The sequence below is a fragment of the Spodoptera frugiperda genome, chromosome 13 (genome assembly GCF_023101765.2).
Source record: "Spodoptera frugiperda isolate SF20-4 chromosome 13, AGI-APGP_CSIRO_Sfru_2.0, whole genome shotgun sequence".
Lineage (NCBI taxonomy): Eukaryota > Metazoa > Arthropoda > Insecta > Lepidoptera > Noctuidae > Spodoptera > Spodoptera frugiperda.
In genome coordinates, this window is record NC_064224.1 from 8,611,100 (window position 1) to 8,625,943 (window position 14,844).

At 38.6% G+C, this 14,844-nt stretch overlaps 1 protein-coding gene across 1 annotated transcript; it reads left to right on the top strand.

Annotated features, from left to right (window-relative positions):
* Window positions 1-842: 842 nt before the first annotated feature.
* On the top strand, window positions 843-11,518 carry LOC118270264 (uncharacterized). Its single transcript, XM_035585762.2, has 5 exons — window positions 843-1,055; window positions 6,362-6,543; window positions 7,855-8,211; window positions 8,395-9,636; window positions 10,281-11,518. Exons 1-5 carry the CDS (start codon window positions 1,013-1,015, stop codon window positions 10,530-10,532), a joined length of 2,076 nt encoding a protein of 691 aa, XP_035441655.2. The 5' UTR covers window positions 843-1,012; the 3' UTR covers window positions 10,533-11,518.
* Window positions 11,519-14,844: the final 3,326 nt, after the last annotated feature.

The window sequence follows — 14,844 nt, forward strand, 5'->3', positions numbered from 1 at the left end:
AAAACGTATATTTTTGTTTTTTCCGTGACCCAACTTCATTGTAAACGAAACGGCAGCTATTTCTAGCTTATGGCCGGGTATAACCCGAAACATACAAGAAAATAGTACGTTTCTTACCAATATAATACCAGTTACCACAGATTAATGTATTAGGCAAGGCAATGTCGGCCCAATACTGAAGTCTATAGATTTCTAGTAACTCTTTCTAATAAAACTAAAAATAATGTACAATATTCTATGAGCTAAGCCAGTCAAGAAATATTATGATATTATTGAATAAGAAAGACGTTCATCCAAATTTCTCATTTAATGTTATTTATATTTTATTCATATTATTAGACACATGTTCTATTAGATCCAGTATATGGCAAGGCTTAGGCTCATCCCCTAATACACGGGACAAACATTAATTTTATTCATTTGGTTCAACACAAATTGTGAAAAGCGGGTGTATATCATGTAGTGGCATTACGTGCCGTAATGTGCACCTCTGCCTACCCCTTCGGGGATAAAAAAGCGTGACGTTACGTTCATATTATTAGACAATACGGATGGTCATTATCAGCCCTTGAAGCCCTTAACGATAGGCTCGTATTTAATACCTACTAACTATTTTAATTGAAACTTAGAAATTAGTAAAGACAATGACAAATTAATTTTATTACATGTAACAGTAGTTTTTAAATACTATCCCTTTATTACACAATCTTGAACACATTCACAGAATAATCTAGAAAAAGGTAGAAAATTTTATCTGTTTCCTAACTTTGTCTATGGTTCATTAATCTTCTGCAATCCAATCTGCACTTTGGTTGGGTGTTTACCAAGTTGCATAAATTGGTGAGCTTGAACCGAGATCGATAGTGTTCAACTTCACTTTGCTCCTGGTGTTTGCCATCTGCTAACATCACAATCGTAGCACTAGCATTTCTGCATCATTCCTGAGTCTTCACTCATTAAGTACCTTCGTACTACAGTTACTTACTGTTGTAAAATAAAATTGTGTTCCAATATGGAGAATGGTTCTGCGGCTGAACATTTCGGAGGCAAAAAAAGTGAGTATTATTTTTAATATGTAAGCCTTTTATCCTCGAAGAGGTAGGCAGAGGTGCACATTACGGCACTTAATGCCACTGTACAATGTACAGTGGCATTAAGAGTTTTCACCATTTTATGTAAGTTTTGGATTATAAAGTTTGTCTTTTGTTTTATTGAGAGTTATCGCCTCCGGCATGGCGCGGCGTCAGTGCATACCTATATAGTTTGCAGTCATGTTTATTCTTGTTCATTATAAGTACCTATTTATTAGTTTTGTGAACCGTTGTGCTAAATAAGTTAGGCACGTTGTATTAAAATATTATAATATTAAGTAGATAAGTGGAGGGAGGTACTAGTAATTAGAAAGTTCGAGACCAGGGGGCCTATTCCGGTTGTCGAATCCGAAGTTACGTTTAATTTTCGGCCGTAGGTTTTATTGATTTACTAATAGAATTACTTGAAATAATGATTAATTTTTTCATTTAAGTAATTCGTTCATTTTTGTCCACAAAGGTTTGCAATAAATGGAATTGTAGTACGTCGAAGTTTCGTCCGAAACTTCGCTGATTGCTTACTACAATTCTAAAATCAATAAAACCTACGGCCGAAAATTAAACGAAACATCGGATTCGAGAACCGGAGTAGGCCCCCTGGTGTTGCAAATTGCATCGGTAGGAGGGAAAATAAAATTAGTGCAATCTAGACGTATAAATTATTATACAAAGAATACTCAGTACCTAGGTATAAAAGTAGAAAGGACTGGTAGAAGTCTTGGTCAGAAAGTATCCCTAGGCTTGGCAGTTTCGGGAGGAAACGCCCGGGTGTCATCACTGCGAAGACCGCCCGGAGGACACGGTGGAACATACGCTTGCGGTCTGCCCTGCGTGGGCTGAGCACCGCCGTGTCCTCAGGGATGTGGTCGGCGACGGCGCCCTCTCGCGTCCGGCACTGATACAAGCCATGGTGCGGAGCGAGAGGGACTGGGATGCCGTCTCCTCCTTCTGCGAAGCAGTCATGCTAGCTAAGGAGGAGGCGGGGCGCGTGAGAGAACGAACCTCCTCACGCTCCAGCCGTCGCGAGAGACACTCCGGGCGTCGGGGATCGCGCGACGATCTCCGGCCACCGTAAGTGCGGGTCTGCGGACGGTGAGCAAGGGTAGCCGGCTGACCAGAACCAGACCCGTGCGTGCGGCGCGTCGCGTTCTGCGCGCGCCTCAAAGAGCCATCAGACCACCACAGATGGGGCCCAGTAGGGCTGATGCCTAATCCGGAGCTGCGGACAACCTAGCGGGTTTACCGGGGCTCCGGCTCGACGGGCAGGAGTAGGAACAGGGTGGTTTTTAGTCAGTAAGAGTCTGACACTCCCTCTCGCCTCGCCCAAGGCGGGAGAAGTCATTGGATGATTTTCCACCCTTAAAAAAAGGCTTGGCAGAGGCTAAAAAAGGCTGGTTTCGTTTCTTTACACCTCTAGTACCTACGATACTCAGTAATAAGTTGTAGGTTAGGTATCATCATCCTCTTTAGTCTGTCCCTCAGTCCTTCGTCCTCCCTCTACATAGATAAAGGTTTTTGGTAGGTACAATAGCAGCATAAAGATCACAGTTAAAAGGTTTGCTTAATCAGCGCGTTGCTGTTCTCAGTTAAACACCTATGTACAGTGGAGGACGGATCCGCCTGATCATTTTAACATTTTATTGCTTGGACGCAGCAAAAACTTTAAGTCACACCCCATAAATGTCTCATCAATTAAAAAAGCGATAACGTCGCAGCTTAGTGACGCACCATTTGTAATCCTTAAGTCAGTAGTTCATTTGATGTCGTTTGGCTTACTACACCTACATTACCCACCATCCCGCTTCATTCGCAAATTCAAGGTCATGGGGCGGGGCTAGAAAACTGATCTAAACAGTTGCAAGCAAACATTTAACTTAGTGGTGGTCAGGCGCATTTGACCACCGTTGTACCTATTTTGTAGCCTCTAACTCTTTCTACGTGAGAGTAGGTGTGGTGACAAAATATGGGTAGGTGCAATAGGTATTCTACCGTCGCCTCTAGGTACCTATGTTACTGTAGTTTCGAGACTTTTCGAGACGGTTCCACGTAAATGCAGCCAGTACCTATATCCGGAGCTGCGGACTAACTAGCGGGTTTACCGACGCTCCGGCTCGTAGGACAAGAGTAGGAACAGGGTGGTTTTTAGTCAGTAAGAGTCTGATACTCCCTCTCGCCTCGCCCAAGGCGGGAGAAGTCATTGGATGATTTTCCACCATCAAAAAAAGCCAGTACCTATAGATATAGGTAGATTGTACTTGATCGATAACGCCTCGATTATCGAGTGAATTGTATTGCATAGGTAGGTAAGAAGGTATAGATAGAAATAAATAATCGAAAGACTTAATTATAATTACGGCGGCACAGAAACTCCAAACAATTAATATAAAAAAATGGATAGATGTCCAACGAGCAGACTGCCTCGTTGATCGAGTGGTCGCAAGTGCGATTCGGGCAAAGTATTGCTGAGCTTTTTTCGGTTGTTCGAAAATTTCTTAGTAATAGCACGGCGTCTGGAATTGAGTCCAGTATATGGCATTAGGCTCACCCTCTATTAAATCAAATTACATGGGACTTGTAACACAAATGGTGAAAAGTGTGTGTACATTGTATAGCGGCATTACGTGCCGTAATGTGCACCTCTCCCTACCCCTTCGGGGATAAAAGGCGTGACGTTGCGTGTAATACAATTATCGATTATTAAATCTAGCCGTTAAAGGAAAATCAGGTAAAAACATGTTCTACTTAATATAATCTAGACACACGGCAGTGTGTCCGCCAAGTTCGAGCAAAAAAACCGACACACCGGCCGTGGGTTATATTACACGAACCATTTCGGGCCAAGTTCGACCCACCTATAACTCAAAATCTATTTTATCTACGCATATGAAATTTCTAGTATCTATCGAGATCTACTTACTTATCTAAAATACAAAATTTCATTAATGTACCTATTGTAGATCTTGAGATATTGACGGCAGAAAATCGCTATTTTTACTATACACTCACTGACTGACTGACTCACTCACTCATCAAAAACCTAGACCACTTCCAATAGTCGTATCGACTTGAAATTTGGCATGGAGGTAGGTCTTTAGGTCAAGGTAAAGGAAAAAATCTGAAAATGGCCAAGTGTGAGTCGGTTTTAAAAATAATGAAGGTGTAAATTCATACCCCTAAGGAACTAAAACAAAAAAAAATTCTATATCTTCCAATGGTCGTACCGACCTAAAATTCGTTACGAAGGTTTGTATTTAGTCAAAGTAAAGTAAAATAAGAAAAAAAGAAAATAAACCTTACAAAAATAAAAAGGCGATAATATTGAATGTTGCGTGTAATACAAGTGAGATCGTACCAAGTTCCATACACAGACCTCAGTTAAAAATGATATAACTTGGCAAGTTTTAATAGAAAATTATATACTTGACTCATTGCGTTTAGTAGGTTTATAACAAAGTGTGTGAAAACTTGCCAACTTGTTATATCATTTTTAACTGAGGTCTGTGTATGGAACTTGGTACTTATTTAGATCTCACTTCTTTTATAGGCGAAGCATTCCAATATTATCGAACTTGGCAGCCTTTCACATTTATGTTTTGGGTGGGTCTATTTTATCTTTAAGTTCTTTGCGATATGCAGTAAATGTGCATTATACCTGCATAGTTTTATCTAAATGTTGATATCACGTTCATTACATACCTGTATATACCTGACTTTATTGTTTCACAGCTTAGCTATTACATCTTCGTAGCCGGAGCTGCGGACTACCTAGCGGGCTTACCGGGGCTGAAAGCAGGAGTAGGAACGGGGTGGTTTTTATTAGTCAGTAAGAGTCTGACACTCCCTCTCGCCTCGCCCAAGGCAAAAGAAGTCATTGCATGATTTACCTACCATAAAAAGCATAGCTACCTAGCACATTTCTGGTGGAAAAGCAAATTCAAATTCATTTATTTCTGCGAATATGGGTACATACATGTAGATCTTATATTGTTTAACAAAAGGAGCATTGACCATATCCTACCATAAGGCTTGCAAAATTAAACAAAAAGCACCGTAGATTTTGTTTTATGTATTCTCTAAACTCATTACAAAGTATTTATTCGTTTATATTACATCGCTTATCGTGCGCTACGTCACATCCATGTAGTGAACGTTCGCTTGTTAAATATTGTTAGCTTAGCAGATTTATAAATACCACCGCTATTAGGTACCCACTAGTAATGTGACGAATATTCGCATTCGCATACGTGAATATTCGAACATTTTTTGACATTCGCATTCGTATTTTTCTGTCTTAGTGCGAATATTGCAAATATGAACATATGTATTAAAAATGTTCAGTTACAAAAAGGTATAATTTCAGTGGAGGTATTAATTTCTTTTATATTTACCACAAAACCTTATCTTCTGATTAAATTGTTTTGCAATTATCATAAGATTGTAATTTTCATTGATCATTATTTTATAGTGAGTGATTAATCAACTTTTCATTAGGTGCAAGTTATCAAATTATGAAAAATATGAAAGTTTAAGATCTAACCCTAAAAGTTTAACACATAACTAAAACATCAGTCTTTACCCTTGAACTTAAAACAAACGTTTTTATTATACTTTACAAATAATTGGGTGTTTCGCCTTGCATCCAGTACCTGCTCATAGGTTTTTAGTTACCATCAATCAGTTGATCTGTCAGCTCCTTTGTTGGATAAGATTCAATAAATACGATACGACCTTCAAACCTTCAAGAAAAGAGCATACTCCTTTTAAAAGGCCGGCAACGCATCTGTGACTCCTCTGGTGTTGCGGGTGTCCATGGGCCGCTCTGATCGCTTACTATCAGGTGACTCATCCGCTCGTTTGTCACCTAGTCCATAAAAAAAACAATGGATATGTACTTATTAATTTTTTTCTATATACATATTTATTTAAAATCCTCTAAATTTACATTTTTGAGTACTACAAAATACAAAATAAAATAATATTTAAAAATATAAAAATAGGAGCCGACCAGTAGCGGGAGCATGGTCAGGGCTCCAGAGACAGAAACCTCCTCACAATACGTGCCGTTTTGAGGAGTACTGCTTTCTGCATCAGGCCCTTGATCCATCCGCCCAACCCCAGCCTCCTAAGGTAGTTGTCGAGGCTGTTGGGTATTAAACCGTTGGCCGACACGACTATCGGCACAACGATAGCCGAATCCACATTCCACATGTCGACAACCTCGTGAGCCAAGTCAAGATATTTTATACTTATTATTATTTTTGTGTTTACAGTGACTCCTATATTTGCGAAAAATGGCGTTCTGTCGGGCTGGCTGGAACACTACTGTTTGGTGTGCGACGAACTGTTCAAGACTGAAGAGGAGACTCTTGTTCACATCTTCAGTTCTCTGCACAAGAGCAAGTTGAACAAGTGCGGCTATTTAGAAAAATATAAAGGACATTTCATTAGGAAGGTAATCAAAATTTATAAATGTAATTTTTGTTTTTTATGAAACACCAATAATAAATAATCAATATGTAACCGGGCTGACGTGTCACCTGATGGTAAGCAATCGCCGCCGCCCATGGACACTTGAAACACTAGAGGCGTTACAAGTGCGTTGCCGGCTTTTTGGGGATTAGGAATTTTAGGGTTGTTGTTCGGGAATCTGGGATTGGGAAGATTGGGAAGGGGGAATTGGGCCTCCGGTAACCTCACTCACACAACGAAACACAACGCAAGCGTTGTTTCACGACGGTTTTCTGTGAGGCCGTAGTATCACTCCGGTCGAGCCGGCCCATTCGTGCCGAAGCATGGCTCTCCCACACTTAGACTTGTTATTTTAACGTGTCGTGAAAGCATTTGAAAATGGGTCTGAGTGTATCAGTTATTCACACAGATCTACAATTTGAGGCTCATGCAACGCATTTTTAGGGTTCCGTAGCTAAATGGCAAAAAACGGACCCTTTATAGATTCGTCATGTCTGTCTGTCTGTCCGTCCGTATGTCACAGCCATTTGTTTTATTACCTAACTACTATAAAACATATAAAAATATAATTATTATTATTATGTGCGTTGTGTGGTGCGACCGTGCGAGTGAGGTTACCGACAGGTCAATCCTCCACACCATTATTAGTCCAAGATCTTTACAAGAGACTACTGAGAACCGACAGTTATATGTATATGCATTAGAAAATAAGCTGTGTCTTTCGGCTCTGAGATCTTACTCTATATCACGAAATCTCCAAAAGACCGGCAACGCACTCGGTAGGTAACTCCTCAAGTGACATGTCCATCAGTGACGTTGATTATTTACGCTCGATGGCCGTCTGCTCGTTGGTCGCCTGTCCAAACCCTTTGACCGCCACGGTCGGCTATACTCGACAAATCAGAATGAGCTCACGACGCTTTCGTCGGTAAATGTCGACAAAAATATAACTATTTTACACTACATTTTATAAACATAGAAAAAACTGATTTGTAGCTGTTTGTATTAAAGATAGAATTTGTAGCGTGGCGCAGGGAACATTTTTTTTCTTTATTGACGTGGCGGTCGAAGGGTTAAACATCTTATGGAGGAGAATAAAAATTGAAGGCGACCTCCGATCGGGGTGACGCCAACTTGGTCAAGTTCAACGCTACCAAAACCCAGGCGTGTCTATTCTCTGCCAAACGGAGTCAATTTCCGCTGGCTCCTACTTTCCGAAATGTATCCGTTCTGATACCGGATCACCTTGAGCTTCTACGCGTACCTAACTCTTTCTCTTTTTTTCCTATTACAGGTAAATGGTATTTATTTCTGCGAGCCTTGTAGTTTGACGTTCCCAGTGGCTACGAAGGTGGATCTACATATAAATGAACTGACTCATCTGGATGCGAGGTCTGCTAGTATTGCTACTCCAAGACGCATAGACGCCAATACACTGGCATATGACCGGTTCATTATATCAGATGATGCTTGGAACGGTTGCTTGAAGGACTCCTGCGTTCTATGCAGCATTGAGTTTGAAGAATCGGATCCCCAGGCCCACAAGAGGGCTCACAAGATATCGCGCGACCACGTTCTGAATTTACTCAGAAGTGTAGTGATTAGAAGTTCATCGCTTTCTGAAGAACAAAACATTGCACTCTACAGGAAGGTAATTATTTTTCATTTATGTATAAAGGTACTTTCAACATTCTTACGCGTTTAATGTTAAATTTTTTGTCCGCACCATGTACCTACAAATCTGATTTACTTTTTTATAACTGCCATAACAAGCGAACGTTGGTAGGTAGGTACAACCAATAAATAATGTAAACCACAGCTCTACTTTTTACAGATCGACGCTAAAACGAATCATTGTCTTACTTGCAATGAAATCATTAGACTCGACATAAGTAGTCATGTTGAGGACGTCAAGCATAAAAAAGCCGTTAAACTTAGCGAAGAAAATAAGGGCGTGCAAGTTAAAGCAGATACTTCACTAAACAATGGTGATGCTTCTAAATCTCTCCACAACATGAATAACGACAGAGGAGACAAAGGTATCAACAAAATTCACCTTGGAGGCACTGTTAACGGAGACACTAAGAAACACGTTGATAAAGTAAAAGATGGTATAAAGGCGTCAGCAGCTGCGGACGAAAACGACACCTACTTCAAAAACATTGATATTCGAAACTACATCACTGACTACAAAGGCAAAAAGTGGTGTGTCTTATGTGATTGTGTTCTAACAAACTGCCAACCTGAGGAACATCTTCGTTCAGAACACCATAACACTCTAATGAGACTGCACAAGGGAAAGATAGAAAACGTTCAAAAGGCCAACAGAAGCGCAAATACAAATATGGATGATAATGTGGATAGATATCAAGAAAACAACATTAATATGAACTTGATTAATGAGACTGCATTTTGTAAGAAATGTTCGAAGAATATTGATTTTGACACCGACTCTATTGATAAGCATATTGAGGAACATAAGACTGCTATGAAAAAACCAAAAATCAATGTTCCGTTTCTATCAGGAATGAAGTCGAGCGGTTCGGAGCGGACTACCTTGTTTACTAACCCAGTCTTGTTGACCAGCGCCGAAACTAAGACTGACAAGCCTGAGCCTAAAGTAACAAAGCTACAGGAGTTCGCAAAGACTCACGGGTTCACTCGTAATTCTGCCGATAACAGCTATTATTGTCACGCGTGCGACCGTCGACTCGCTAACGATATGGTGAAACTACACGTCGAAAATAAGACTCATATTGAGAATATTACAAAGAAAACATCTAGAACTTATGAAAAAGCAGTCACAAAGCAACCTCTTCTTGAAGTAGTAACAGTAGGCGAATTATTTGATAATAACGTAGAAAAAGAACTGATTTTAATCATCAACGACAAATATTGGTTGAACGCTTTTGGTTTCTTCTTGCTTGCTGAGTTTCGGCGAAAAGTCTTCTGCCAAGCCTGCAATATAGATATTCCAGTAGAAAATATTGTGGAACATATAATAAAGGATGAGCACAGAGATGCTGTGGAAAATTGCCTCGTGGTAACTTCTATGGAGGACGAATTTATTAGAGAGGTAAGTAAACACGGCATAAAGTCGTGGTTATTGCTAGTATCATCAATTAATAGCCTGTTTCCGTCCACTGCCCCTCCAGTAGTACATCACTGAGCTCGAGCTTCAGCTCTTCTTCTTCTTTCGCAGCTCCTTAGTTATGCATATCGATACTCCTCCTTAGAAGGCACCCACTATATTATACTACGTTTGCCTAGACACGGTCTCCTTTAAATAACACGTCTATAGGTTACTGTTTTTTCCGTTCCTACCCCTGCTTCGAGCCAGAGCGGCCTCAGCCCTACTGGGCCCCATACCGATGTGTGGTGGTTTGATGGCTCTTTGCATTCGCTCGGGTCTGTTTCTGGTCAAGCGGCGAGCTACCCTTGCTCGCCGTCTGTGGCCGGAGATCGTTTCGCGATCCCGGAGATTGCTGGGGAGGTTCGTTTCCTCATGTGCCCCGCCTCAATCGTAATTGCTGACGACTAGATTGACTTACTTAACCGATGTCAATCCAACGTTTCTGGATCGATCTCTGTTTTTGCCAGAAACTACACAATTAATGTGAAAAATGATATTAATCTATGGATTTTGTTTGAAATCGAATAAACTAAATCGTAACGCAGGATTATAAGCCTTTTGTATAACTAGATAAAACTCGTTTTCAGATAAAGTTGAATAAGTATCACTGCGGCTACTGTAATATTGTAGAAGAAGATTGGGACGACATGGTAGACCATGTCAACTTGCCTGAGCATAAATCTGAGAAACTCAAAGCAGAGGAGAAACTTCGTAGATACGCAAAACATCATCGCATTAGAGAAGTGATCACGATGGAACAAGACGAAAACGACCAATTAATGAAAGCATTTCTAAGGAAGATGAATGGATTACTACTCGTCACTAGACACACTGAGTGATATCTCACTCAATACTGATTTACAGGCAAAATTAGATTAGATTACGAAACTCTTTATTGTACACTATAAGAACAAAACGGACAAACGTTCAGAAATTGATTGTAAAATGGGGAAATTAATAACAAATACAATATTTGTACGAAATTAATAACCAATCGCAATTCAAAATTTCTGTTGTTGATCGATTCTAATTGTTGTTAAACTAAATTGAAGTGTTAAATCGAATAAGTACTTATTCGATTTAACACTTCAATTTACTTTATTTTTGACACAAATTGAATAGAATTAATGTGAACTTAATCAAAAGATTTTAGATTGAGAGGTTATTAATTTCAACATTAACAAGACTTTTTTTAGATAAACTAATAATGACGGTTCACTCACGTAAATTGATGGAGAAAAGCTCTACTAGTTTCGAGTCACAGAGGGAGTCTTCATCATGAGTAGCGTGCGCAGACGCGGCGACGTCGCGGTAGACGAAACTAGTAGAGATTTTTCTCCATTAATGTACGTGAGTAAACCGTGATTTTTTAGTTAATTTAGTATGTAACGATAGTTTTTATAAAAATATTTTTTTAGAGGTAATCGTATCGTGTTTTTCTAAACCATTAGGTACCACCATCGACGTCTTACCCTAATTATCTTTTAAGCCAGGTCTTAATGTTAGAAAGTAAAGAAGAACTAATTTAATTATTATGATCGGCTTACTCACGTAAATGTTTGTCGAGGAGCTCGACTAGTTTCAAGACATACAAGAGGCTCATATTCATGAACAGCATTTCGCGACACACGACGCGGCAATTGTCGCGCTGCTGATGCATTAATTATTATGATAAGCCGATCATAATAATTAATTTAGTATGTCTCACGAAAGTTACAATAAACTCATCAATTAAGAGTAAGACATATTTTCTTTTTTTTACGAAGTGTTTGTATTTTAGTTACTTATAAGGCTCCGCAAGAGGTACTATGGTGTAGGGTTGCCAACAATTTTTTATCGAAATATAGTTTTTTTTGGTTGATTTTTTTGGTGATTTAAAAAATATAGTACGCTCCAAAAAAAAAAATAGTACTTTACCTAGTAGGGAAGAATAAAAAATAGAATTTTGCATTATTTCCATACGAGTTGTACCTATTAGATGTTTGCTATTTGTACATCTCTACCTATAAGTACTATTTATTTTGATTAAGCAAATGGCGTAAGGAAATATAGTATTTTTGCGTACTACATATTTCTTCAACACGGAGCCCCGAAATATAGTACAATACTATATAATACAATGCGATAGGGGTGGGACTTCTATTTTAACCCGTTAAGGTTGAGTACTACATCTTATTTTATCGACAAAAAAATTATATGGGGGGTTGAACCCCTAATCGAAAATATTGATAAATAGCGATTTTTTCGGTAAAAATAATTCCACATATAATAATTACACAGAAATGATTTTTTTTTCACGAAAACATTATCAAACATTATGAAAAAAGTAATGAATTAGTTAGCCAAGGTTTTTAGCTACCGTCTGTGCTACCGTTTGTCGCATACCACCTTTGATATCACATAAAGTAAAAAAATATTAAAATAGCCAGAATTTTTAGGGGGAGGGGGTTCAACCCCCCATATTATTTTTTTGTCGATAAAATTAGATGTAGTACTCAGCCTTAACGGGTTAGAAGTCCCACCCCTATCACATTGTATAGTACGGTTGGCAACGCTAAGTATGTGCTAGAATTAGTAACCAAATTTAGCAACCTATGAATTTATCTATTTTTATTAGATTTGCTTGCTAGAGGAAGAATTTTTGTGTTTGTAAACGTTTTTATGATTTGAAGAGAAACTGGGTAATGTTTTTTTTAAATTCCAAAATTCCCATAACGTCAGGGCAATATCATATATGTATGTATGAGTCATTATTGTATAAATTCTATCAGAAAATGTTTTATCATAATAAAAATAAGTTTCAATTAGTATTGCCCAACAAGAGTCTTGCAAGTCTCGCATTTACAAATTAGCCAACTTTATTTTTTTTACGATTAAGATTTAACTGCATTAGCTATATTGTGCAGATTTAACTATACTTACAGTTATATTGTTAGTTGTGGCCGATATTAAACAACTTCAAAATATAGTATACTAGCTGTTCTGTTTCGTCATTGTAAGATCAAAAGCACAAAACAAATAAAAGAGATTTTATCTGTTCTGTGATAAAGAACACCTAACATAATATAAAAAATAGCATTAGGCTAATAGGTATTTGTGAGACTAGCAAGACTGTTGTCGGCTAATTAATCGGCGGGCTCCGAAATCGTAGGCACTTATCGGGGCTCCGGCTCAAACCAGGAAAATGTACAGGGTGGTTTTTAGTCAATAAGAGTCTGGTCACCCAAGGGGGCAAAAAAAAAAAAAAATTAATAAATAAAAAAAAAAAAAGGCACTTATCGCTGTAGGTACGGGGTGACGGGGCCCGGCCAGGGCCGCATTTAACATCAGATGATTCGCGTTATAAAACAATCTCTAGTTAGCAAATCTATTGCTATAGATAGATAGGTTATTAAAACTTGGCTGAATATGTTTTATGTAATACCTAAGTGTCGTATATAAAATAGCAGGGGAGCCCACGGTCACAGAATAATAAGTAAACCACGGTGCTAAATTGTACCTACCTAGGTACCTACTGTATTTTAAAAGTATGGTCACACAATGTATATTTTTTTAAACGTTGTCCCCACACTAAGATTTTCTCCTGTGTCGTGGGTGCGTTTACAAACATAAGTATAAATTCAGATGCATATGACACCCGGACCCGAAAGTGCCCGAAACAACAATTTGGTGCTAACACAAAGAGTTGCTCCGTGCGGGAATCGAACCCACTACACGTTGCACGGCAGCCAGTTGCCCAGCCACCGCGCCAACCGTGCAGTTATATAGTTATGACATAACTTTCCTTGAAGAGGAAGCACACAGTTTGATTGCACGGTTGCCGTTCCGCAGTGGTTGAACAACTGGCTACCTAACATCACATCAGCATTATCAGCTTAAACTAATTTGTACCTACCCTTAGTACGAGTTTGCTTTACGTTGAACGAAAACGAAACGAGAGCGCGTTCGGCACTTTGATTGGTTGGTTCAATCGAGCCGGCCAATCAGACCGACCGTGCTCTCGTTTCGTTTTCGTTCATCGTAAAGCAAACTCGTACTAAGGATTCTGATGATGAGGGAGAACCAGGGGCTTTAGTCTCCTATTACAATTGTGTCAGAATGACACAATTGTAATAGCAGACTAAGGCCCCTGGGTTCTCTCACTGTTCAGTACAGGTACCCTATTTTGCCGTTTCAGGAGATAACCTAAATCCTAAAATTCCTCGATCGGGCTCCCCTACTACATATTATTTTACTATAATAAATAACAATATATAAATAGGTACATGCCTATTATTATATGATTGTATCCGTCGTGTGTATTTCTAAGCATATCTACGTATTATTATTCAATAAATATCTTAATATACATTAGTGGTTTTATTTATTTAAATTCTTTTTCGATATTAAATTGTCCCTATGTATGTTTCAATAGTTGCAGGGTGAATCTTTAAAATAAAAAAATACAAAAAGTTAACGGTGATGGACAATACATGGACAAGACAATGGAATACCGATATATTAATAAAGGGCCTAATTAAAAGTACCTTTAACCGACGAGCATGCATGAAAAGACTGATGACTGTTGATGAAGCAAAAGAAGTGTGTAAGAACCGTGGCAATTGGCGTTCCATTGTCTCTGCCTACCCCTATAGGAGACAGGCATGAGGTTATGTATGTTAACGGCGTCATTATCCTCAATCAAAAGTTAACAATTCTGCCGATTGAAACACAAAATTTGGTTTCAATAAATTAAGCTGTGTCACTGCTCTCAACTAATCTAATAAAAATACGGATGACAAGCTACCACGATGCTTCGCGGGAGGATAATGTTAAATATAAGTTTGTGAAGTTTTTTGAAGAAACAACCTGTAATAGTGGCTTTTTAAAAAGAAAAGATAAGATTGTAAAGTTTTCTGAAGAAACAACTTATTATAGTGGCTTTTTAAAAAGATAAGATTCAAGAAGAAGATTTATACATATCGCACACCAAGTAATATATTGGCACATTTACGGTTTTTATAGTTTACCTGACTTGTTTTGGTTTTTAGTTTACTAACTAATGTACCGTTGTTTAACGTGCGTGTGTGGGGAAACTACAATAATGTATAATGTATAATGACACTTACGACCTCTCTCGATGAAAATGGAAATAAATAGATTACTAATAGA

What these genes read in the sequence shown, in the direction of transcription:
- LOC118270264 (XM_035585762.2), top strand. Translation starts at nt 1,013, where the DNA reads ATGGAGAATGGTTCTGCGGCTGAACATTTCGGAGGCAAAAAAA. An exon ending in AAGGACATTTCATTAGGAAG is followed by an intron (nt 6,544 to 7,854) that starts GTAATCAAAATT and finishes TTCCTATTACAG; the next exon opens with GTAAATGGTATTTATTTCTG. An exon ending in AGGACGAATTTATTAGAGAG is followed by an intron (nt 9,637 to 10,280) that starts GTAAGTAAACAC and finishes ACTCGTTTTCAG; the next exon opens with ATAAAGTTGAATAAGTATCA.